Below are 27,173 nucleotides of genomic sequence, written 5' to 3'. Positions count from 1 at the left end.
CATTCCTCACTTATTCCTGGAGGCTGGGATCAGGGGGCTTGCGTGGTGGGGTTTGGGGGAGGGCCGTTGTGTCCCCACATGGCTGGAAGCAGAGAGGATGCCGGCTGTCTCATGACTCCTACAGGGGCACAAACTCACCCCTGAGGCTCCACCCTCATGGCCTCATCTCACCTCAAGGCCCCACCTTCTAACACCATCACGCTGGACAGTAAGGATTCGGCATACGGATTTGGGGGGGCAAGGGGGCCTCAAACATTGAATCCAAACAGCACACACGTGTGTCTTGTTTAAAACTGAGTGTGATTCTTGAGGCGTGAAGAAGAGTGTCCCAGAGTTAGGGGGATGGCGGGCATCCCCGGGAGGTGGAGTGGAGGCGGCAGGTGTGGGTTCCTGCTGGCAACACCTGACCCGGGTCCCCCCAGGCTCTGTACATGTGGATTTGGGGTGCCTGCCACACTTAGGGTCCATGTCAGCGTGGCCAGCTGCTGTTAGAGACCCGAATGGGTGGGACAGTGGGTGGGATTCACCAACGTAGCACATTTCTACGAAAAACATTATTTCGTCCCAAGAAATGGGTTTCAAAGATTTGAAGGAAAACTGCTTTTCAATTTCAGAGAAAAAACACGGGTCTATTTCTATCCCCCTTGTTTTTCTTATCTGACAACCTTTAATTTTCATCAGGTTGACATTCTGCAGTAAACTTGTGGTTAACCCTTTCAAGTACAGAAGTTTGTTATCAGCTAGGCTCCCAGGGGCAAAACACAACCACCCCCAAAATTTCATTCACAGAAGCATGTGAGACCCCGAAACACGAGAGCTTTGATTCAGGGACAGCTTCTGGGAGGAATATTGTCGGTTCTCAGTCTCCTTTTTTCCCTTCCAAGGGAAAGAGAAAATAACTGGATTCCCACCCATCTCCCCCACCTTCTTTTTTCTTGGTAATAAGTGTTGATTAAGGAAGAAGATGTTCTCCAGAAGGATCTTACCCCATGAGTCACTCATTCTTGGGTAGTGGAAATTCTGACTCTTTGGCCTGGGAGGCCCAGCCGGGTCTCAGAAACTGTGGGTCAGACACACACAGAACTCACAGATGAAGGATGCTAATTACTGCAGAATGAGCCCAGCTGCACTGAGATCTTCCCCTTCAGAGTACACAGCCTCCCCTCTTATTCTTACCCAGGGAATCAGACACCTTTTCTTTGATGCCATTAAATTGCCTTAACCCATCCCCCCAGCCCTGAGCACAAACAAACTTGGGTCTGCCACGTTCCCCTCAGCATTTATGCTAAACAAAGATGGATATGTGTCTGAATTAACTGATTAATAGACCATAATATCGACGCAATTGCCAATACACTCAAGCATTCTTTCAGTGCCTACGGCTGCCCACGTTGAAGAAACAGTTTAAATAAATAGTAGGTGACATGGACAGCCAACAACAACCAGAAATGACTGGAAGTTTTCAAATTAAACCATGGGGAGCTAGTCGGCAGTGATCAGGAAGTTGACCATGTTTTATTAGATGTGAAGGCCATTGTGAATATAGGTGAGAGGAAGGAAACGAATGCAGAATTCTCATAAATAGTCCTTAGAAGATGACGTCAAAAGAAACTCCATTTCCTTGCTCTGACACAATCAAGCTTTAAGTAATTAACATTTTAGATAATTTTTTTTCCAACTCACGAAGGAACCTTACATATTTTATCATTTGGTCCTAAAAACAACACTGCTCGAGAGATAATAATAGCAACAATCAAGACTTGTGGGACATTTTACAGATATCAAGGTCCTTTCACTTACATTACTTCCACAGATACATTTCTGTCATTCACACCCTTGCCATTCACACTCCAGCAAACATTCCACTTATAGTCCCCTGAACCTGGCATTCCCCCTGCCAGGGTGACATATTCTGCCGAACCTGCCAGGTGAACCCTGTTCACCCTTCATACGAGGTACAGCCAGGAGCAGCCTTCCTCCTTACCTGGCTCACAGGCCAGGAAGGATTCCACCCCCTCATCAGGGGCACCACGCCAGGAGGCCCAGAAAACCAATCAGCGTGGCAAAGGCAGTGACCTGGAGTATCTAAGAAGCTCCTATGGTCACAAGCTCCTTAATGGCTCTGAGGAATCTGCCATCTGCTATTTGATCGGCAGACTCAGTCCCCAAAGCAAAGCAAGGAAATGCTGTCAATCCCTCCCGACAGGAGGGAGTCCAGTGTTTGACAAACTCACTTCCCAGATTAAAGGAAAAAGAGGGAGGGGCAGTTGTGGTACCCAGCGGTGAATCACGGAGGCAGAGAATACCTCACCTGCAGGCATTTACCGTGACACTAGCGCATCAGCTCTGTGCTCTGGGACCCTAGGATGCTTGGCTTGACGATATTTTAAAAGACATATCGGAGGCGGGGAGACACGGGAGGTGGAGGGAAATGATAAGATGCTACTGCTCTGGCGGGTCTGCAGCTGGGAGGGCTGCAGGAGAGTGGTGAACGTTACAGAAGAGAGGGGGCGTGGGCGAGGCTCCCGCAGAGGTCTAAGCAAGGACTCTTGAGAAGGGTTTGGACCTGACAGCAAAGGAAAGTGGAATTTAAGGGAGATGCTGAAGTGTCACATCACAGGAATGTCAGGGTCACCAAGAGAAACAAGGACAAGAAGAGGAACAGAGGATTGTTCGTGTGTGTGTTTGTTTTTAACTTTTTTTTATGTATAAAGTTTTTATTTTGTGATTTTCTCAGGATACATTTCCAGATATAGGATGCATGGGTAAAAGATTATGTAGATTTTGATAACTATGTATTGAAGCTCTGTATTGTAATGGTTAAGATGTTGGGCTGTGGAGTTTAGAATGAGCTGGGTTCAAATTCTAGTTCTGCTTGATCTTGGACCAGCTATTGTAAATCTATGTTTTTAACTTTTTATTTTGAGATAATTATAGACTCACATGCAGTTGTAAATAATAATATCGAGAGATCCAATATAGCCTTCATTCAACTTACCTCCAAATTATAGCATGATATCACAACCAGGAAATTGACCTTGCTACAATCCATCAGTCTTACTCAGATCTCACCAATTTTATATGCTCTCATCCGTGCATGTGTGTCTTTGGTTCTACACAACTGTCCCACATGTGTAGATTCATGTGACCATCACCAGAGCCAAGATACACAGCAGTTCTCTTCACAAGGATCCTTCCCGCTGCCCTATCATGGCCACAGCCACACGCCTCCTTCCTCCCTAATCCCTGGCAGACACTAAGCTGCTCTCCATCTCTATAATTTTGTCATTTTTAAGACTGCAAAATAAATGGAATCACACAATATGTAACCTTTGAAACTGGCTTTTTTCACTCAACCTAATTCCCTTTCTGCACGTAATTCTCTTACGATCCATCTTTCTGCACATAATTCCCTTGAGATCCACCTTTCTGCACACAATTCCCTTGTGATCCATCTTTCTGCATTCCTTAGCTGGCATTATCCTGTAAAAAAAAGTGTTTCTTCCCTACCCATCCCATGCCACACTTCTTTAGTATCACTCTTGATTGCTCTCTTTTAAAATTATTTCATTATTTTATTACTCCCACCATTGATTCTCTTGGGTTTACTAGACGCACTACCGTATAATCTGCAAGCAGAGATAGCTTTATTTCTTTTCTTTCCAGTTTTTATGCCCCTACATTCTTTCATCTGATTGAATTGACTAAAACCCCAATGGCAATGTTAAGTAGAAGAAGAAATAGTATCTTCACCTAGAAGTTTTGAACAGAGTTGAAGTACCAGAGGATGGCCAGAAGGAAAGGTGGAAGGCATTCTGTCTAGACTAGAGCTCAGGGCTAGAGGTAGGAATTTAGAAGAGGCAGCACAGCATCCTGTCAAGACCACGGCTCGGAAGCCTAGATGAGCCTCCAGCTCCATCCCTGTGGGTCCTCTAGCTGGGCGACCTCGCTGGGTGACCTCAGGCAATTCTCCAAACCTCGTTGTGCCTTGATGTCTCATTTGTAAAATGGCAGTAATCATGCTAATGTCCACTTCATAGTATACTTGTCAGGATCAGATTAGTTCATATGTGTGAGGGCTTGTTACTGTTACTTAAAAATGAATTAATAGAAATTGAGCTATTTGTAATGAGGTGGATGGACCTAGAGTCTGTCATACAGAGTGAAGTAAGTCAGAAAGAGAAAAACAAATACCGTATGCTAACACATATATATGGAATTTAAGAAAAAAAATGTCATGAAGAACCTAGGGGTAAGACAGGAATAAAGACGCAGACCTACTAGAGAATGGACTTGAGGATATGGGGAGGGGGAAGGGTAAGCTGTGACAAAGCGAGAGAGTGGCATGGACATATATACACTACCAAACGTAAGGTAGATAGCTAGTGGGAAGCAGCCGCATAGCACAGGGAGATCAGCTCAGTGCTTTGTGACCACCTAGAGGGGTGGGATAGGGAGGGTGGGAGGGACGGAGACACAAGAGGGAAGAGATATGGGAACATATGTATATGTATAACTGATTCACTTTGTTATAAAGCAGAAACTAACACACCATTGTAAAGCAGTTATACTCCAATAAAGATGTAAAAAAAAAAGAATTAATAAACATGTACTCAAACTTTCTCAGTTTTAATTTCTAATATGGCAAACAATGATGGACATAACCCACAAAAACAAAAGCTTTGCGGGGGGGTCCTCAGTAATTTTTGAGAGTATAAAGGGGTCCTGATACCAAAAGTTTTGAGAATCACTGCCTTCGTCATACTGGTTGTTAAAATTTGAAATACTTCCAAGCTTGTTGGTAAACACCTGCTGCTTTGAACCTGTCAAATGACCCTCCCTACTCATTCCCCTGGCTCCTCCCACATATCGGCACTGAAGGGTTACCGTGTGGCAGACAGGGCTCCAGGACCCTCGGCTTCATCCTCATTGGCATCCTTGGTTCCTGACCCTGCTACCCTGCTTGTTCAACATTTTGAATCTCACTCCTACAGAGAAACCAACTGCATAGCCCTCTGAGCTCTTACGGCGACCTGAGGTCCATGCAAACCTTTTCTCCACACTCTGATCTCTTCTTCCTTGCTTCTTCCTGAGACATTTATGTTTGCTATTTGAAAGAATTTCCTGGAAGTAAAAGTGAGATTTTTTTTTAAAGGTAGACATAAGGGCAGCAATAGTGGGCTTTCTTGTGATTCTGATCCCATTACCTTGAGCTGTGTGACCTGGGCGATTGACTGAATCTCTCTGAAACTCAATCTCCTGCTGTACAGAGTGGGGTGACAATATGTCCCTTTGAGGGTTGTAGTGAGCATGGAAGGTGATCTCTACAAGTGAGCAGCACACAGGCAGGGCTCAGATGTGAGTTACTATTACATAAATAGCCCCAAATGGAGGACCTGAGCTCTCTGACTTCAAAGATAATGATCTGAATTAAACCACAACATCTCACAAACACTTCCCAGTAACCCAGATACTTTAGACATAGCTCTAACTCCTAGCTAGAGAGAACCTTCCATAGCAGGGTGAGAAGCATACTCGTTCCTGAAGATAACGATGAGAAAGCACTGAACTGGGAGTCAGGGCTCCGTTCTACTCCCAGGTTTGCCACAATTGGAGGAACGGCACTCGGGCTGTTTCCTTATCAACAAAAGGGGAGATTAACCTAAATCATCTTTGGGGTTTCTCCCAGCTCTCAGATCCTGGGATCCTATTGAGAGGAATAGTCAACATGTCCTATAATATTTTATTTTGAACCCAAAACACCCGCTTTCTATAAGGCTCAGACTGCTGGGTGGATTTCCCAAGGAATTTGGAGACTGTCTTTGACATTAGGTATATCTTGGGCTTCTTCTCAGATCTGACACAGAAGATGAATGTCTTTAGGTCAAGAACGACACAATTTCTTTATCCAGTGCCCCAAACTCTTGATGGACTCCTATGTCCCTTGCATAAAGCTTAGTAAATCATCATCTAGAAGTTTCTGTGCTTAGTGAGTTATTCTAATGTTCATCCCCGATCCCTATTGTATAGACGGCCAAGCAGAAGGACACAAAGATGAAGCCATGCACTCAGTGCTGGCTGGGCTGTACGGGTAAACAAAACTTGACCTTGATTCATCCACAGAGCAAAGAATCTTATCTCAGACCCTGTCCACATCCTTTTGAAGCCCCTTCCTTTTCCTTATCTTTCACGTTACACAGGCCACAAGGGCCAGATGAGTGCTCTCTCATTTTGAACAACATCAGAAAAGAATTTTTTAAAAAAATCACCTTGCCCACAGCCATTTTCACCCACCCACCTTTCCTCCAGCCAGGGGAGCTCTCACTGCACCCTTTTAGATGCTTTGCCTGGGAACGAAGTGTTCTGTAAGCAGATTCAGCCCCGCCTGAGGGCCCCGCTCTCGGTCCCCTTGGGGAGGCGGGCCCTCCGGAGGGGGCAGAAGAGGGGGGAAGACGGGGCAGCCACTGCTGGGTGCTGAGTGCGGCTACAGCCCCTGCAGCATTGGGGCGCTCGAGAGAAATAGTTTCAGCCTCCACACTCACCCCACTGTGCCCAGATGTGCATTTAACAAGCCCCCCAAGCCACGTGTGCACACATTAAAGTTTGAGAAGCTCTGCTGTGAACAAGTGAAGCAGAGAGTCCTACCAGCTGTAGGAAACCAACTTCCCAGCTCAAAGGACCGACTGCCTTCCAGGTGTTGATATTTCTGGTTAACTCGAGGAACACAAAAATATATAAGCACAAAATTTACCTTAGTTCTGTTCCCTTCTAAAAACAAAACAGCAAGACACCAAGGGGTAGCTTTATTTAGGGGAGTGGAGTTGAGGTCATATGCTAAATGAGAGAAAGGGTGTCAGCATTCCAGATCCAATCAGGAAGCCCTGGTCTGCATCTCTTGTCTCTCTTAGTGAGTGACAGGCCACTTAGAGGAAGAGAAGGGAGTGCCTCGTTTCACCAAGTTTCTCATCTTTTATTGGAAACCCAAGCAGTAGAAGCTGTACGACTGTCCTTCTGGGAACAGTGGCGGAAAGGAGAGAGCAGACGCCTGGGAGACACAAAAGCTGGTCTGAATCCCTAAATCTGTTGCTGTGTAACCTACGAATGCCTAATCTTTCCCTCCCTAGCATGGGCGTGGTGAGATGGAGGAGGTGAGCCTCTAGCAATTCAGTGGAGGGAAAACAAAAGGCAAAACAACACAGAAAAAAAGACGAAGCGTGTCCCAGGGTCCGTCACCCTCAGCCACCTTCCTCCCAGACCTGTGCGGTGACACAGCCCAGAGCAAGGTGGCTCTCAATTACTGTCGCTAATGTCGGCTGAAGAAGTCAAAGGCAGCAATGAATTCCTGCATTTCAGTTGAGCCGGGAATTCCTGGAGGCAACAAGCCTACAAATATCCCAAGGGAGGATGCACCTGGGACAGTGTTTCAGGGACAGGGATGGAGGCTGGGTGGGCGCAGGGGGTGGGACATATGGGGTCCTGCCTGTGTCTTTCCAGGTACCATTCTTAGCAAAAATTTGAAATAAGATGTGAAACACTTTCAACATCAGAAGAGCTCAGTTTAACTCTCAATGCAAGGCCTTCGGGAAAATCCCTTGGGATTTTTCAGGATGAATGATAATTACTGGCTCTCTTTCCCCTCTGCCTACATAAAAGGTAGGAGGCAAGACCACAGCAATGTTCCTCGGAGCCCATGGTAGGACCCCTCCAGGGGCCCCAGTGTCCCAGCTCTGAGCATTCACCCCAAGTCCCAACACGAGGCTAGTAGTCTCAATTTTTTCCTCCAATCTGCAGGCAGCACACACTTTCAAAGCTCTCAGAAGAGAAAATGACATCCAATCTGGAAATGCACCAATACTTAAAAATGACAGAGAGAAAACATTTCCCTTCCCACCTTCCAAAAAAAATTCTGCATTTGCCTCCTGAGCTGGGAGAATGGGCCAGAGCTGAGAGCAGAGAATAATTTCTGCTAGAAAGTCAGAGCCTCTGGTGGAAGCAAGAAATAGATCTGGAAAGGTGGGTGCAAGAGTAAAGGCAGAAACAGCCCCTGTTTGCTGAATTTCGAGAAATTTTAGAGCTTTTGGAGTAAAACTAGAGAATGAGGCAGCGGCCATGCTGTGTGAAAATTTGTAAGTGATAATATGGGGAAGGAGGCTGTAAAGACATTTTGCTGAGTCACATAAACAGAACTGCCCTTCAATGTTCCTCTGCAAGATTTCAGGAGAGATAAAGTGTTTTCATCCTTTTCTTTAAGATGTTGTACAGCTGTTTCTTTTACGACACCGCCCTGAGAAGGGCTTTTAAAAATCCCAGATTTATTCCTGTTAAAAGAAACACCGCCGGCACCCCAGGTCTACCTTTCCTGCACACTCCCCTGCCCCCAACACACACACTTTCTTAAGGTGATACTTGGAACACTCTTCACGTGGTTCCAGGGAAAAGGGTTATAGTCAAGTTCTTTACTAGTTCTTAGCTATAGACCAGGGAAGTTTCAGTGCTTCTAGATTCCAGGAAAGATGCTTTTATAAAAGGCAAGTCTGTGGGAGTTAAGAAGTTCTGGAAATTTCTCTTGTCCCCGCATGACCACCTCAGATGCTCAGGCTAATTTATGATGATCCTGGAAATTCCCATGGCCTAATTTAGAAAAGCACATCATCATGTAAATAGTTTTTAAGGACACAAAGTTGCCCCGAAGGCAATCTGTCTGCCTTCGTTTCAAATTTCTGTGTTTAGAAACTCTCTTGGTTTGTGGTTGAGTCGTCAGATTCCAAATGCGGCTGAGGTCAATCCTTGATTATTTGTGCTAGTGGATAATCACGAGAATTGCTCAATATACTTCTTAATGATTTTTTTGAAGTAAAATTACATGTGGTGAAATGCACAGATCTGAAGTGTACAATTTGACGAGTCTGGGCTGTTAACCAAAATTTCAGAAACGGAGACCTGATTGAAATAAAAAGGTGTTATTTGGGGTTTGTTAGGAATGCCCCAGTGACACAGATTCAAGAAGACCTTGAATTGTTTCCCCAGCTACAAAATAGGGGACACTTATAAAGGCAAACCCCCACAAGGTTACAGTTAGTGACATGAGTTGTCTATCAAGAATTATAATTGGAGCTGGCAAGCAGTAAGGGTGCTTATTGAGTAAGAATTGGTTGGGGTCTGAAATGGTTGCATAATTTCAAGGGGAGACCTTGAGACCATAAGGTTGCAGCTGCTGGCTGATATTGTTTTGAAAATGGCTGGTGGTGTCCTTAAGTTTGATGCAGTTCAGAGAAAATTCAAGTTCTCAGTGGTGCAGGGACATGTCTGAGACCGGGTCCTCAATGGCCCCCTGACTTGAACTGTGACAAGTCCATTATAATTTCAATTTGTCAGCAGGGCAAAGATGTACACTCATGTTTCCATCCCCCTACTGTCTCCTTCCAGTCAATCCCCACCCACCACAAGCAACCACTACTTTGACTTCTTTCTGCATACTAGTTTTGTCTTTTCGTAAACTTCATATAAATGGAATCAAACAGTGTTTGTATTTTGTGTCTGTCTTCTTTTGTTCAACATAATGTTTTTGAGATTATTCAAAGCTACTATAAATGTTTTGCTTAAGTCTTTTTGTAGATATGTGCTTTCACTCCTCCTAGATAGATACCAAGGAGTGGAACGGCTGGATCATAGGGCAGGTATATATTTAACTTCATTTTAAAAACTTTGAGTTTTGGCATCATTTTACACTCCCAACAGTAATGGAAGTGAGTTCCAGTAGCTCCTTGCCAATATTTGGTGTTGTCAGTCTTTTATCCATTTTACCCATTCTAATGGACTATTTCATGGTGGTTTCCAATTTGCTTTTTCTTGATATCTAATGATGTCTTCAGCACATTGTCAAGTGCTTATTGATAATCAGATATCTTCTTTGGAGAAGTGACCATTCAAGTCTTTGCCCATTTACTTATTGGGTTGTTTGACTTTTAGTAGTGATTTGTAGTTCTTTGTATAATGTGGACACAAGTCTTTTTGTCAGATATATGTGTTGCAAAGATTTTTCTCCCAGTCTACCTGTAGCATTCATTTCTTCATGTTCTTAATGCCTTAGGAAGAGCAGAAGTTTTAAATTTACTATTATTTTATGGTTAGTGCTTTTTGTGTCTTCCCTAGGAAATCTTTGCCTATCCCTAGCTTGCAAAGCTATTTGCCTTTATGTTCTTTTAGAAACGTAATAGTTTTATCTTTTATGTTTACATCTATAATGTATGGATTTGGTGTATGGATGGATATTTTATGTTTAAATATGCAATAAAATTAATTTTTGTATGTGGAGTAAAGTTCTTTTTTCCCTATACAATTATCACTTGTTCCAGAAGCATTTGTTGAGATTTTCCCTTCCCTCATTGAATTGCCATGGTGTGTTTGCAAAAAATCACCTGAATATACCTATGTCAGTCTATTTCTGGATTTTCTACTCTGTTCCATTATTCTATTTGTCTATCTTTGATCAATATGTACTGTCTTGGTCACTGAAACTTTATAGAAAGTCTTGATATCAGATGATGTGAATCCTCCAAATTTGTACATCATTTTAAGATTGTCTTAAAATTCTAGGTCTGTGTCTTGCCAAATTTCTGCCAAACAGTGTGTTGGATTTTTTTTATTGTAATTGCATTAAGTTTATTGATCAATTTAAGATAAGTTGACATCTTTAAAAAAAAAAAGAAACTCCCAATCCATAAATATTGTGCATTACTCCAGTTATATAATTCTTTATGTTAGCAGTGTTTCAGAACTTTCAGTTTAAAGGCCTTGTGAGTTTTCAGTAAATTTATTCCTGAGTATGTTATGTCTTTTCATACTATTGTAAATGGGATTGTTTTAAAATTTTTAATTTTCTAATTGGTTGCTCACAGTATAACCACAAGTGATTTTTGTATATTGAGATCGCTAAATTTGATAAGTTCTCATAGTTATTTTGGAGATTTCTCAGTAATTTCATGGAACCAACCAAGTCATCTGTGACTAATGTTTCTTACTTTGAAATCTACTCTCTGATATAAATATAGCCACAACTGGCAACAGGCAACAGATGCCTGTTTTTGTAAATAAAATTTGGTATAACTATTCTTCTCTCAGTCTCCACAGCAGGGAGTTGGTTCTAAGTCACAGGGTCCTGCCCTGTTCATATTCAGCCCAGCTGCTGGATTAAAAACCCGAAGAGTATCCTCACACACACTTCTGCCCCCCTCCTCTCTAGAGCCCCATCCCACAAATTCCACCCATGCCAGCAGCCTAGGGCTCTGATTTTTTCCCCCTTCAGGTCAGTGAGGCCACCACTCTGCTGGCTCCACTTTGGTGCTACCTGGCAGGAAAGTGCCCCAGGAGGAAAGCCATGGCAATGGTGGGCTCACTTCATGTGTTTCCTTCCTCTCAAATAATGCTGTGCTGCACTGCCCGTTGCTAAATGCCTGCAAACTCTTGTTCACATATTTTGTCTGTTTTTTAAAGTTGCTTTCAGCAGGAAGATAAATTTTGTCATGGTCGGAAGCAGAAGTCCTCATGGGCTGTTTTTCTTTTCCCCTTCAATTATTTTATCTAGCTCAGGGAATGTCCATTGTGTGCTTGTAAGTTGTTCTTTTTTAATAGGCTTTACTTTTTAGAACAGCTTTAGGTTCACAGTAAAATTGAGCAGAAGGTACAGAGATTTCCCATATACTCCTGACATCACACATGCACAGCCTCCCCCATTGTCACATTATCAACATCCCCCACCAGATTGTACGTTTGTCACCATTGATAAACCTACACTGATGCATCATCGTTGCCTAAAGTCCATAGTTTACATTAGGGTTCACTCTTGGTGTTGTATATTCTGTGGGTTTGGACTAATAGGTATCCATCATTATGGTGTCCTACAGAGTAATTTCACTGCCCTAAAAATCCTCTGTGCTACACATATTCATCCCTTCCTCCTCCCTACTCCCTGGCAACCTACCAATTCTTTTTACGACCTTCATAGTTTTTCCTTTTCTAGAATGTCATATAGTTGGACTCATACAGTGTATAGCCTTTTAAGATTGTCTTCTTTCACTTAGTAATATGCATTAAAGTTTCCTCTATGTCTTTTCATGGCTTGAGAATTCATTTCTTTTTAGCATTGGGTAACATCCCATTGTCCGAATGTACCACAGTTTATTTATCCACTCATTTACTGAGGGACATCTAAGATTACTTCCAAATTTTGACAATTATTAATAAAGCTGCTAGAAACATCCGTGTGCAGGTTTTTCTGTGGACTCAGCTTTTCAACTCCTTTGGGTAAATACCAAGAAGCATGATGGCGGGATGGTACATTAAGAGTATGTTTAGTTTTGTCAGAAACTGCCAAAACTGTCTTCCAAAGTGTCTGTACCATTTTGCTTTCCCATCCACAATGTATGAGGGATTCTGTTGCACCACATCCTCACCAGCATTAGGTGTTCTGAATTTTGGTCATTCTAAACATGTGCAGTGGCATCTTATTGTTGTTTTAATTTGCATTTCCCTGATGACATGATGTGGAACATCTTTTCATATACTTATTTGCCATCTGTATATCTTCTTTGGTGAGGTGTCTGTTCAGGACTTTGGCCCATTTTTTTCAATCAGGGTTCTTACTGTTGAGTTTTAAGAGTTCTTTGTATATTTTGGATACCAGCCCTTTATCATATAAATATTTTCTCCTAGTCTGTGGCTTGTCTTTCCATTCTCGTGACAGTGTCTCTTAAGAGCAGAAATTTTTTTTTCCGTTAAATCAGAATTTATTTTTTTTAAAGCATATGGTAACAAGAAAATAACACAAAAACAAACACCCTACTCCTTTTTTTTGGTTTGTTTTCTTTTATTTTTTTTTTACTGAAGTATAGTTTATTTACAATGTTGTGCCAATCTCTGGAAATTTTTTTATTTTAATGAGGTCCAGATTCTCAATTCTTTTCTTCATGGACCGTGCCTTTGGTGTTGCATCTAAAAAGTTGTCACCAAACCCAAGGTCAACTAGATTTTCTCCTATATTATCTTCAAGGAGTTTTATAGTTTTACGTTTTACTTTTAGGTCTGTGATCCATTTTGAGTTACTTTTTGTGAGGGACATAAGATGTGTGTTTAGATTTTATTTTTGCATGTGGAATGTCCAGTTGTTCTAGCACCATTTGTTGAAAAGACTATCTTTGCTCCACTGTATTGCTTTTGCCCCTTTGTCAAAGATCAGTTGGTCTATTTCTGGACCCTCTATTCTGTTCCACTGATCTATCTGTCTGTCCTTTCACCAATACCACGCTGTCTTGATTAATGTAACTTTATAGTAAGTCTTGAAGTCAGGTAGTATGTCCTCCAACTTTGCTCCTTTCAGTCAATATTGTGTTAGCTATTCTGAGTCTTTTGTCTCTTCATATAAACTTAGATTCAGTTTGTTGTCATCCACCAATTAAGTTGCTGGGCGTTTTATTGGGATTGCCTTCAATCTATAGATCAAGTTGGGAAGAACTAACATACTGACAATATTGAATCTTCCTATCCATGAACATGGAATATCTCTCCATTTATCTAGCTCTTCATTGATTTATTTCATCAGAGTTTTATAGTTTTTCCTCATGTAGATCTTGTACATATATATATATATATTTTTTACTTACACCCAAGTACTTCCTTTTTTGGGTGCTAATGTAAATGGTATTGTGCTTCTAATTTCAATTTCCTCTTGGTCATTGCTGGTATTTAGCAAAGTGGTTGACTTTTGTATATTAGCTTTGTATCTTGTAACCCTGCTGTAATCACTTATTAGTATGAGGTTTTATTTTTGGTCTATTCTTTCAGATTTTCTACATAGATAACATGTCTTCTACAAACAAAGACAGTTTTGTTTCTTCCATCCCAATCTGGATACCTTTTGTTTCCTTTTCTTTTCTAACTGTATTAGCTAGGACTTCCAATATGATGCTGAAAAACAGTGGTAACAGGGAACATCCTTGCCTCGTTCCTTCATTTGGCTTTTCTGATTATTACACACATCTTGTTTTAGCAACAGATTTACCTTCCGATACCAACCTTGTTGGTTGGTATTGACGTATGATAAGTGCCAGCGAATGGTACTGATGACATGGGCTGTAGGGAGAGATGAACTTTTGCAGGAGTTAAGGGTTAAGGTAAAACTCAGCCGAGTCTCTATCTGGACATTTTCTTTTTCTGGACAGGAAAAAAAGGGAGCGGAACTAGTACCTATTCTTTTTTTTTTCTTCTTTTTAAATTAATTTTATTGAAGTACAGTTGATTGACAGTGTTGTGATCATTGCTGCTGTACAGCAAAGTGATTCAGTTATACATACATATATACATTCTTTTTCATGTTCTTTTCCAGTATGGTTTATCACAGGATATTGAATATAGTTCCCTGTGTCATACAGTAGGATCTTGTTGTTTATCCATTCTATATATGATAGTTTGCAACTGACTAGCATCTATTCTATGCCTATTATGTGCCAGGTGCTCTGCAAGTTACCTTAATATGTTATTTCATGTAATATTTAAAAGAAATCAGTAAAATAATTATTATACCCATTTTACAAAAAAGGAAGCCAAGTCTTAGATACGTAAAAACAATAAAGCTGTATACCTAGTAAGCTGGAAGAACTACAATTTAGAAACCTATCCTTCTCCTCTTTCCACCATGCTGTGTTTCTTGCCTTATGATTATTATAATTCCTGGAATTTACATTATTTTACATGTTCCTCTACAACTGCTGGCCCAGTGAGCTATTCAAACTGCTTTTGTGTAGTCCCTTCTTGGTTAGAGGTGGGACAAGCTGTCCAGGTTCACCTCACCTTCTTTTTTTTTTTTTTTTTTTTGCGATACACGGGCCTCTCACTGTTGTGGCCTCTCCCATTGCGGAGCACAGGCTCCGGACACGCAGGCTCAGCAGCCATGGCTCACGGGCCCAGCCGCTACGTGGCATGTGGGATCTTCCCAAACAGGGGTACGAACCCATGACCCCTGCATCAGCAGGCGGACTCTCAAGCACTGCGCCACTAGGGAAGCCCCTCACCTCACCTTCTTAAGGGTGTCAGGAGGGTCCCGCATCTTGGCTGGGGGTGGTCTCCAGGATGACAAGATGCTGGGCGGACTGTGAGGGCTCAGAGAAGCTCCACTCCACCCTGAGTGATTAACAGACGATCGGCAGATGGTCCTCTGCCAGCAGCGAGTGCAGCAACCTGCCCGGACCCTGTGCCCGTTTGCTGGGTGGCAAGGCCAGATGTGGGAGCCCTGGCTGCCTCCCTTTTTTCTGTTTCCTGTGGTCCTTCCCGTCCGCTTCCTTTATCCAGCCTGTGACTTTTTCCTGAAAAATCTCATCTCTTGAAGCAGGAGAATTTGTCGTGAGATATACAATGGAATCATTGCTCTGATGAGACCAGCACCTTTTCCTCCCATAATAGTTGGGTGTTCAACTATTCAAGTGTCTTTAGTGGGAAGCCAGTGACTATTGTGGGGGGCGAGGAAGGGTCAGGTCTTCGTGGTGTGAGAAGGAATTTGGTAAACTTAGAGGTGGGTAGGTGGGTGAGAAACACACATTTCCTACTCACCAGACATTGAGTGAAGCACTTTACAAATATTTCTTCAAAAATAAACAACCTTACAGAATCATTAATTACAGAAAGTCGGACAATCTTTATTTCCTTCAAAGTATTTCTCACAGACACATCTCATCCCTCAATTAAATCAATGTGGTTCGTCCCTCCCTTTGCTCATGTCCCTTGTGCCCCCTCATTCTATACTTGCTCAGCAGGAGGCATATTCAGAATAAAATCTCATTCGTTTCTATTCATTTCGTTTGAAAGACACTGTAGTTTGGAGGTGAACTTGGCTGAAGTTAAATTCTGAACCATCTCTGATATGAAGGTTTCTAAAGAAACTTCAACAGCCTTAGTTTCTCTCCAGGAAACAGCGGGGTACATACAAAACCCCTTAAATCGAGCGAAGGAACGTGTGATTCAATCATATGCCCATGTTTGGAAGCTCCTGGACTCCTAAGGCGCCTTTTTGTCTTGGCAGATGCTTGTCTTGAAGACCCACCGAGTCTCAGAAACGCCATGTTCAAGGTCCTCAGGTATGAGGTGGGCACCATGATAAACTGCGACTGCAAGAAAGGCTTCCGCAGAAGGTCGTCCTTCATGCGCTGCACAGGAAACTCCAGCCACTCTGCCTGGGAAAACAGATGCCACTGCGACAGCACCTGTAAGTGTTTCCATTTGTAACCCCGGAGGGAAGGAGAAAAACTGGAGCAAAGAGGGAGACAGCGCTTCAACTATTATTCGCACGGCCCTACAGACAAAAACGGGCCGCCCCATCTACGTGGAAACTAATGTTGGTGGTTCCCAGAATAGTCATTCACTGAACAGATATTGAATGAGTGTCTCCTAGTTCCAAGGCCTGTTCCAGATACTTGGGGATATGACAGACCCAGCCCTCAAGGAACCTATACTTCGGGGGGAGCGAGGGAGGACAGACATTACACTAATAATTACTAAACAACTAAAAATAATTCTAGTTCACAGTGATGTGAATGTAGCTCATGTCACTGAACTGTACACTTAAAAATGGTACATTTTATGTTATGCACATTTTATCACAATTTTTAAATTGAAGTATAGTTGATTTACAATGTTGTGTTAGTCTCAGGTGTACAGTAAAGTGATTCCGTTTTGTGTATACACACACACTGTTTCAGATGTTTTTCCATTATAGATTATTACAAGGTATTGAATATAGTTCCCTGTGCCTTACAGTAAAGTCTTGTTATTCACCTGTTTTATATATAGTAGTGTGTGTCTGTTAATCCCATACTCCTAATATATCCCTCCCACACTTTTTCCCTTTGGTAACCATAAGTTTGTTTTCTATGTCTGTGAGTCTGTTTCTGTCTTGTAAATAAGTTTATTAGCACTGTTGATTAGATTCCACACATAAAAGATATCATAGGATATTTGTCTTTCTCTGACTGACTTATTTCACTTAGTATGATAATCTGTAGATCCATCCATGTTGCTGCAAATGGCATTATTTCATTCTTTTTTATGAATGAGTAGTATTCCACTATACACACACACACACACACACACACACACACACACACTACATCTTCTTTATCCATTCATCTGTTGGTGACATGTTGCTTCCATGTCTTGGCTATTGTGAATAGTGCTGCTATGAACATTGGGGTGTATGTATCTTTTTGAATTAGAGTTTTCGTCTTTTCTGGATATATACCCAGGAGTGGGGTTGCTGCATCATATGGTAGCTCTATTTTTAGTTCTTTAAGGACATCGGTACTGTTCTCCATAGTGGCTGCACCATTGTCATTGCTTTAGGAGGGCCTCTCTCTAACTTTTAAATGAACTGCCTTGGGAAACAGAGGAGTGGGCGGGCTGTTGAATTAATAGCTCCTCTCGCTACCACACTCATCCCCACGTACAGTGTTGATGGGGTTGATGGCCAGAATGGCGTCCCTTTTGGAGAGACACACAGACACAAACAATTCCACCAGAAAAATCTCAGCTCCTTCAGAAACACGTTGTAGGCCACTGACATCATGTACAGGAAACCTGCCTGACAGGCCAGTGCTGCACTGGCCAGGAACAGGCCCCCTGAGAGCCCCCCAAGGGCAGGGTGTGTGGGGATCATCTTTATAATCCCAGTATCCCCTGATATTGCCTGGCACATCACAGACCCTAGAAAGACTCTCTTTTTGAGCAAATGAATACATGAAGAGTGTGTTCTCTTTTAAACTTTTGTGAAGCTATCTTCTTCATTCCATCCATACTCTCTAGCCTCCCCTAAGACTCCAGGAAAACAAGTTACTCCTGGACTCAAAGAACAGACTGAAGAAACGACCACAGAAATGCAGAGCCAAATGCAGCCCACAGGCCAAGCTAACCTTCCAGGTAAGAGGGGACCCATTCTCTTGCAGGTACAGGATGTGTGCCCCAGAGGAGGAGGATCTGTCCTGCTGTCCTCTTTCCTAAGGATGTCATGTGGACGAGAACTATTGTGTAGTGTTTGCAGGCTGTTTGCTCAGCATTTCAAGCCACTCTTACAGCAGCCAACCTGGGCTCTGGGTTGCCTCCGGGTTTGGGAACTGGCCAAATAGAACTCAATTCAATTCACTTCATTTCAATTCAATTCAAAAAGCATGTTTGGGGACAAACTGTGCCAGGCACTGCGGCCAGACAGTACAAACCTGAGTAGACGGTCACCCCTGCCCTCAAAGAGATGCTGTGTTTTCCCCTTAAGTACAAGGCAGTGAACTCCAAGCAAAGCAATTTACTTCCAGACGTTCCTTACAGGACAGGGTGGTGAAGTGGGCGGTGCCACACTGGTGCCTCTGGAAGCTGCGGACAAACACCTCCTAGCTAATAGGCTGTGGCCTAGTGAGTTGCCGCCCCAACTTCCCAAAATTAATAACGTTGGGGCTTCCCTGGTGGCACAGGGGTTGAGAGTCCACCTGCCGATGCAGGGGACGCGGGTTCGTGCCCCGGTCCGGGAAGATCCCACATGCTGCGGAGCGGCTGGGCCCGTGAGCCATGGCCACTGAGCCTGCGTGTCCGGAGCCCCAGTCCGTTGCTCTGCAACGGGAGAGGCCACAACAGTGAGAGGCCCCGCGTACCTCAAAAAAAAAAAAAAAAAATGTTGAAGTCAAGCCATAACATCAGGAAGAAAGAGAGTCCATTAGGAAAACCTGAGCCTTGTGGGGGACCAGCTGACCTTACAAGACCCCATGGTCCAATGCTAATTTTATAACCTTACGAAGAACTTTACAACATTGTATATAATCTCATTTGAACCTCAGAAGCCAGTGAGTCGGGGAGCAGGAAATATTACTTCAATTCACTGAATAAATTGAGACACAGAGACATTTAAAGACTTGGCTAAACTCACGTAATAGGACTGAAATAAGGCCTTGGGTCTCCTGAATTAGAACAGGGATCTTGCTACTGATTATTTAAACTAGTCTGAATTTATTTTCAGCTTCTATTAATTAAAAAAACTAAAACCCAATGACTAATCCAAGGACTACTCTGCAACATGCTGTTTCCAGCCCTCTTCACTCTGACTTTGTGCTGGAACGAGGCTTCCGAACACATTTAATTATTTGTTTCTCTCTGGTTCTCCCGCATCACCTTCCACAATTACTGAAAGTTTTCTCAAGAGGTCAAAGTTTACTGTCCTTACTCAAGAGATAAACAGCTGGCTCTGGCTAAGGGATACTTCACAGATTGTCTTAATGTGGAGGTTTTCACTTGAAAGAAGCAAACCCAATTCAAATGGGTTCAGATGGTTATGAATTTTACTGACTGTAAAGGCAATTTGATTCTGAGACTGAAACACACGTTCAGTCATGATTTGCAAGGTGCTGCACTGAGCAGACCACCCTGGACGGGACCACTCGGCCTCCTGCTGCAGAGGGTTACAGAGGGCACGGGGGAAGGTTATATGGGTCCTTGGGGTTGTGGAAGGTCAGAGCATATATGCAGTTTCACACTTCTGGGCTTAGAGGGACCTGTGGTCCATATGTCCAGATTTGGCGGGGGCAGGGGTTGGATTCTGGGATTAAATCAGAGCAGGACATGACCTCTGAGGTTAAAGGTCAGCCAGGCTTGGGTTTTAGTTGGGTAAGTGGAAAGTTACTGGGCATGGGAGTTTTCAGAGCCCTTAAAAGGGCCCACCTGGGTCAAGCTTCAGGCATGGCTTGATCAGGGATCAGGCTCCATTTCTCCAAGATCATCTTAGTGTTCCCCTCCTCCTGGCTTTGGATTTGTCCCCAGTCCTTCCGCCGTGGCCCCAAGATGACCACCAGCTGCAACTCACTTAGCAGTGGGGATCCAGACGGTCTCCACACTTCATTGGCCCAGATTGGCTTGAGCCTGCCTTTAGCCCTAAACTGAGACCACCATTCGCATGCCTGTCTACTTATCAAATCTCTCACCATCAGCAGAAGTAATTGCTCATCTCTCTGCATTCCGAGAGCAAGCGTCTGTCTCTTGGCTGTCATCCTCACCACATTCTGCCTGTATGTGCTTCCTTACCAGATCCACTGTTTGCTCCTTGCAGGGGGACTGGGTCTTTATGCCTTTTCACAACATGTCTAGCAAAGGTCCTAACACATAGATGTTATCAATACTTACTGGAAGGAAGGGAGGAAGGGAGGGAGGGAGGGAGGAAGGGGACAAAGAAAAGAGTAAGAACCATGGTCCAGTCTCTAGGAAGAGGCAACCTGGACTCACAATGTCTCCCCAGCTTGCCTTTGGAATTTCCTTTCCCTCTTCCAGGTCACTGCAAGGAGCCTCCACCATGGGAATATGAACATGAACCTTTGAAGAGAATTTACCATTTCATGGCGGGGCAGACAGTTTACTACCAGTGCATTCAGGGATTCAGGCCCCTACAGGGAGGCCCTACCAAGAGCACCTGCAAGATGATCTATGGGAGCATGAGGTGGACCCAGCCCAAGCTTGAGTGCATAAGTGAAGGGGAGAACAGTCAGTTTCCAGGTATGGAGATGCCCCCCGCCAGGTCCACCACCTTGCTGCTTCTGTCGGGCGGACCAGCCTGGAATCCCTGACCCACCCGCTACGTGACCTTGCGCAAGTCTCTTCCTCTCTTGGGGCCTCTGTTTTTTCTCATTCTAGAAAACAGACTAGATAAACTCCAAGGTCTTCATCACCTGAGGTCCCCTGTACCCTGATGGGGATAAACAGCAGGAGATGGAAGAGGAAGAAAGGTCTTCCGAAGCCCCCTGGGTGCTACTTCACTGGTGATCCTGCTGCCCCCTTTTCTAGCTGATCCTGAAATTTTCCTTCTGACTCTAAGCTACCAAAACTTCCTCATTCAAAAAGGAAAGTCCACATGCCATGCACACATTTCCAACTTGCTGATACATAATGTAAATCCATTATTTGTGCCATGCCACACCATAAGCATGCCCCCTCCTCTTGTGTGAGTCCCACCTGAGCTTTGCCAAAGTGCAGATGTGCAGGGAAGGGACTTTTCAAGCACAAACACACATGCACACGCATGCACGCTCATTCACACGTGCAGACAAGCCACCTACGTTGAGGTCTTCTGCTATTTTCATTCTGAAATAGTCTTACTATTTCTACAGTCAAAAGTCACTTCCATTTGACGCCGTTAGTGGTTTCTTTGCTCACCCCCGCTTCCCAGACCCCATATCTCTCTCTTGGATCTTCTCGGGAGGCTTCTGTGTTTCTTTCCCATAGCCTGACCCCCATGAGCCACACTGCACGCCAGGCGTGTCCACAAGCAACGGGGAACCTGTCACAGAGAAAAGCTCTCCTTTTGTGCATTTCTACTTCGTTTAATGGTTTGATGGTATTTGTATTATGATGACCCGTTTCCAAGCCACAGAAGGAAACCAGAGCTGAGTAGGCAGCGTGGGGAGAAAGTTGCTGAGTTCTGTAGAAAGCCAGGGTCAGGGTCACAAAATTCCCTCCCTCCTGCTCTGCTGTGGCCACTGAGCCATTTCGCTGTGACCCCAATGGGGAACCGAGAACTGAGACTCACACCTCAGCTAGTGCATCTGGAGTCAGCTGAGGAGGACAGGGAGGGGGTGGACATGAGACCTCCACGCCCCACCTTCTGTTCCACAAGCATCCTTACTCTCTCCTCCAGGTGATGAAGAGCCTCAGGAGAGCACGGATGCTCCCCCTGGCAGTGAAACTGATTTTCCCTTAACAACGAGGATGGCAGGTACCACAGGTACGGCTGCAGTTTCTTGGAAGATAAAAGGTTGGCTATTAAACCATGATGCAGGATAAGGGGAGGAGTTGGCCTGGAGCTGCCCGTAGGTACTAGAGATGATCACACACCTGCGGGCAACCTCCCAGTCCTCAAACACCGCCAGTGTCACAGGAGAAACAAGATGAGGGCGGCGCCTCGAGGCAGAAGAACGAAATGTTCAGATGTTGGCCCCAGGCTCCCCTGGTCTCTCCTAGCTCTCCAGTGGCTTCCGAGCCCCCAGCCCCGAGAAGCCTGGACTCTCCCAGCCCGTGCAGCCCCACGACCAGCAGTGACTAGCACCCTTCTCTCTCTTTTGCACAGATTTCCAAACACCCACAGAAGTGGCCGCGACCATGGATATGTTCATATTTACAACCGAGTATCAGATCGCAGGTGGGTAGTGACAAACGTGCACCAGACAGAGACCAGGGGACGTTTGCTTGGTGGGTTGGTGAGTTGCTTGGTTAGTTACTATAAACTAGCTCTTTACACTATATAATGTTTATAAAAGTCAAAGACGAATCCAGATAGTAACATGACTCGGAATCACAGGCACCGGTTGTAGTGAGTTAGGAGTGAGGTCTCAAACCAGCCTCAACCAGTGCCTCCCGACCAGATCCTAGAGGACAAAATACCCGGCACCTGCGTGTGAGGGGAGGCCAGGGTGCGGGGATGTGGTGGAACCAGAGGAAGAGAGAAGCATGCCACCAACACTCCAGGTGTTTCCTGGTGGGAGGCAAAAACGGGCTTTGAGAAAAAAACAAAACAAAGACCAAAACCGAGCTCTTAGAAACAGAGCAGAATGCTGGTGACCAGGGGCTGGGGGTGGGGTCAATGGGGAGGCGGGTGTCAGAGGGCACAGACTTCCAGTGAGAAGTGGAGCAAGTATGGAGATTGAACGTAGAGCGTGGTGATCACAGCTAACAATGCTGTATTGTAGACTTGAAAGTTGCTAAGAGTAAATCTGAAATGTTCTTGGCCCAAAAAAGAAATGGTAATTACAATACATTTTGCAATGTATAAGTGTATCAAAGCAACACACTGCACACCTTAAACTTAGACAATGTTACATGTCAATTATATCTCATAAGGGGAGGGGGTGAGTGGAGCAAAACAGGCTTTGAGGCACGTCTAAGACACATAGACAGATGGACGTATGGATAACTTGACAGCTTCAGGACCACAGGAAAGAAGCATCTGGGAAACAACACTTTCAGGAGATGCTAAGTGTTTATCATGCATCTTTATATTTCAACATTTCTTTTACCCATCGCGGGCCTCACTCACGGCCTCTTTAACTGAGGCCGGGGACTCTGAACCTTTCTGAAGAGGGTGCCTGTCAGCTGCTCCCCACAGAAAGAGTGGAGCCCCCTGAGGAAAGGTTTGTGCCCTTCCAGTCCACACCCCCAGGCCCTAGTCCTGGAGTCTCCAGGGAAACTCTGCCGGGAGGGAGCCTCGTTCTGAAAAGGGCGGCAAAAACCGCAGCGCTCGCCTCTCAGCGAGCCCTTTGCTGGAGGTGGGGACGGATACAAGGGGACGGGCTCTCTCAGCCCCGGGGCCCCCTTCCCTGACCTTCCTCTCCGTCCACAGTGGCCGGCTGCATCCTGCTGCTCATCAGCATCTTCCTCCTGACCGGCCTCACCTGGCAGCAGAAATGGTGAGTCCCGGGTGGGCAAGGAAGCCCCGCCCACGCTGGGGGGAGGGGGAGCGCCGCGCAGGAAAGCACCGGGGCAGGGACCCCTTCCCCCCAGCCCACCCCCTTCCTCCCTGACCACCAGGGGTTTGGGGAGCAGCAGAGGGAGAACTGGCCGGTGCACGCCTTCCCAGAGTCGACCCACAGAATTACAGCCGCAGGGAAATGGGAAAGCCAAGGAAGCGAACATCCACTGAGCGCCTACTGTATGCCAGGGTCCATGCTTATCTTGCGAACATTATGGCAACCTGAAACCTTTGCTACAAGCTCTGGCAGGTTAAGCAACGTGGACAAGGTTGCACAGCAGAGGCCCAAACTGCAACCTCTGTCTAGTGCCCAGGACCTCTTTGCCCCTGTCACCTGGCAGCGGAGAACCAAGGGCAGCGTCAGCCCTGGTCCTCTCCTGCGCTCCTCACCCCCCAATGCAGACGCTCACACCAGAGCCCCCTAAGCCGGGAACCTGACCCACGCGACCCCACGTGTGGACTTATTTGCATTAACTCTCCCGGCTGCAGAGGAGAACAACCCGGTGAGATTTAAAAAATACCAATGCTTGGGTGGGCCCCAGACATCAGTACTTTAATTTTTAATTGAGATAAAATTCTTCATTTTAACCATTTTAAAGTGTGTAATTCAGTGGTTTTCAGCACTGTTGCGTATACACCACCAGTATCTAATTCCAGAACATTCCATCACCCCAAAAAGAAACACCACATTTCCCAATTCTCCATCCCCCCCACCCCATTCCCTGGCCACCACTGATCTACGTTCCATCTCTGTGGATTTGCCTGTTCTGGACATTTCATGTGAATGGGACCACAATGTACGTACTGTGTGCCCTGTTGTTACTGGGATGTTAGTACTTTTTAAAAGCTCCTCAGTCGCATCTAATACATACACATCCAGTTTCGATAACCCAGAGCTGGACCCGTGGTTCTGAACCATGAGTGCATCAGAATCTCCCAGGGGGGCTTGTTTTCTTTAATTGAAGTACAGTTGATTTACAGTGTTTCAGGGTTACAGCAAAGTGATTCAGATATATATAAATACACATATATATACTTTTTCAGATCCTTTTCCATTATAGGTTATCACAAGATACTGAATATAATTCTCTGTGCTATACAGTAGGTTTTCATTCTTTATCTATTCTATATATAGTATCTGTTAATCCCAAATTCCTAATTCCCTGTGGGCTTCTTAAAGCAGAGCCTGCCAAGCCTACCCCCAAAGTCCCTGATTCAGCAGGTCTGGGGTAGGGCCTGAAAATTTACGTCTAACAAATGCCCAGGTGATGTCAATGCTGCTGGTCCAGGGACCAAACTTTGAGACCCACTGCACTAAGTGTTAAGAATCAAGAGAGTGAAATCATTTCTCTCTCTCTCTCTCTCTCTCTCTCTCTCTCTCACACACACACACACACAGAGTCAGTCTCTCCCTCCCTTTAGACAGAGGACTATGGAGACCTAGCTTGTCACTCTCCCCACCTCCCAGGGCATCCCCTACCCCCTCCTCACCGGGTGCACTCTGCCAACCCTGATATAAACCCCCCAGAAGACCCTGAGAAGACAGAGAGTCACCCCCCCACCCCCCGCCAGAACCAAAGCCCTCCGACCCCCCAGCCTGCCTAGCCAGAGAGAAATCATCAGATTCCTTCCGTTCTTATCTTGATCGTCAGACCCACGATAAACTCCTGGTTTTCCTTCTGTCAATTAAAAAGCACAAATGATTGCAACGCAAAGGAGAAGCCCTCTAGGGTTGCCGTGTTAGGAATTATTCGCATACCGGCAACCTACCAATCCCTCTACGTGTTAGCCAATTCCTGAGGCGTTTTTATAGGATTCTGTGAGATGATGCAGGTAAATTGCCCAAGACGCTATTTTTACTGCACAGACAGATCCTCTCCTTTCCTCACTGACAGGACCTAATACCTATCAAGGATCTTTGTATTTGGTAGCTTAAAGACCCAAACCTTCGGACACAAAGGGATGAAGCTATTTGGGAGTGGGAAAGGTTTGCACTTGATGTTGTGAAAACAAGAACTGCCTGAAACTATATGAGTTTCCAAGATCTCCCAGAATTGCAATCTTCCAGGAGACCTAAACAGACACCTCAAACTGACCCAGAGAGCTGGTCCAAAAGCCTTCCTAGAATTGAATTTCATCTGATGGTGCCCTCTTGGGGCCAAACAGAAATACTACATTTGATTTAAAAATTTTTTTAAAGCAATTACTGGGAGCTGACTTACCCCAGCTCCTGAGAGCCAAAAGCTAGATGTTCTGGAATTTTGAGAACTGCTTTTAAGCATAGCCATTATTAAAAATTAAATTATATAAACTTACAGTTAAATAAATTATATTAAAAACAAAGTCAGGGACTTCCCTGGTGGCACAGTGGCTAAGAATCCACCTGCCAATGCAGGGGACACGGGTTTGATCCCTGGTCCGAGAAGATCCCACAAGCCGCGGGGCAACTAAGCCTGTGCGCCACAACTACTGAGCCTGCGCTCTACAGCCCGTGAGCCACACCTACTGAAGCCCGCATGCCACAACTACTGAAGCCCACAAGCCACAGCTACTGAATCCGCGAGCCTAGAGCCTGTGCTCCACAGCAAGAGAAGCCACCACAATGAGAAGCCCGCGCAGAGCAACGAGGACCCAATGCAGCCAAAAATGAATAAATAAATAAATTTATTAAAAGAGAAAGTTAATAAGTACTCAAAATTAATCACTTTCTAATTGTTTTACTGCATTTTACTACTTTATTCTCAGGGTTATTTGCATCTGTGTATCTGTATCGAGGAAATACTATCTATATGATGGTTTTATACTGCACATCTCTCCCCAACTCTGTATTCGAGGTAGCTTGAAACTGGGAGTGGTGGGAGTTTTTACACCATGGAAACAGGCAGCCTTTTTCAGACAGCTGGTTGTTAAACATTTGCCAACACACCAGTTCTTGGAGCCTTGCCCCATGGGAGCTCTGAGCAAATTAGGAAGTAACCAGATGTTCCCATGGGCTGAGGAAGGGCTGGGGAAGTCTAGGATTGTACTGTCTGATAGGGTCGCCACTAGCCACGTGTGGATATTTAAGTTTAAACTTAAATAAATTAAATGCAATTAAAAATTCGGTCTACGCGTTGCACCAGCCACATTTCAGGTGTTTGATAGCCACGCGTGGCCACATTATTGGACAACATAGATACAAAACATTCCCGTCACCAAAGAAAGTTCTTATGGTACAGCGCAAGCTAGAAAACTAGGAGTTTTCAATTCATGAAAACCCCTTAGCACAGCTAGTTGGTTTAATTATTCCTTTTAGGCAGCTGTTGTCTTCTGTATACTTCCAAAAAATTTTGATAGGGTATCTCCTACGTAGATGCTGGTCAAAGGGTACAAACTTGCAGTTAGAAGATGAATAAGTTCTGGGGAATCTAATGCACAGCAGAGGTGATTATAATCAACAACATTGTATTATATACTTAAAAGTTGCTAAGAGACTAGATCTTAAATGTTCTCACCACCAAGAAGAAATGACAGTTATGTGATGTGATGGAAGTGTTAGCTTTAACACCACGGTGTTCATTACATCTCAATATATAAATGTATCAAATCAACACATGGTACACCTTAAACTTCCACGACGTTCTACGTCAATTATATCTCAATT

At 44.5% G+C, this 27,173-nt stretch overlaps 1 protein-coding gene across 1 annotated transcript in view; it reads left to right on the top strand.

Moving 5' to 3' along the window:
- Positions 1 to 24,098, top strand: part of IL2RA (interleukin 2 receptor subunit alpha) — a 37,837-nt gene extending 13,739 nt beyond the window's left edge. The window contains exons 2-8 of the mRNA XM_060003756.1: positions 16,070 to 16,252; positions 17,845 to 17,958; positions 20,344 to 20,565; positions 21,704 to 21,790; positions 22,133 to 22,204; positions 23,402 to 23,468; positions 23,590 to 24,098. Of these exons, the coding sequence (XP_059859739.1) occupies positions 16,070 to 16,252; positions 17,845 to 17,958; positions 20,344 to 20,565; positions 21,704 to 21,790; positions 22,133 to 22,204; positions 23,402 to 23,468; positions 23,590 to 23,701 (857 nt within the window). The 3' untranslated portion in view covers positions 23,702 to 24,098. The remainder of the gene's footprint in view (positions 1 to 16,069; positions 16,253 to 17,844; positions 17,959 to 20,343; positions 20,566 to 21,703; positions 21,791 to 22,132; positions 22,205 to 23,401; positions 23,469 to 23,589) is intronic.
- Positions 24,099 to 27,173: the final 3,075 nt, after the last annotated feature.

Source organism: Delphinus delphis, chromosome 2 (assembly GCF_949987515.2).
Source record: "Delphinus delphis chromosome 2, mDelDel1.2, whole genome shotgun sequence".
NCBI lineage: Eukaryota > Metazoa > Chordata > Mammalia > Artiodactyla > Delphinidae > Delphinus > Delphinus delphis.
This window is presented reverse-complemented; position numbering and strand designations above follow the sequence as displayed.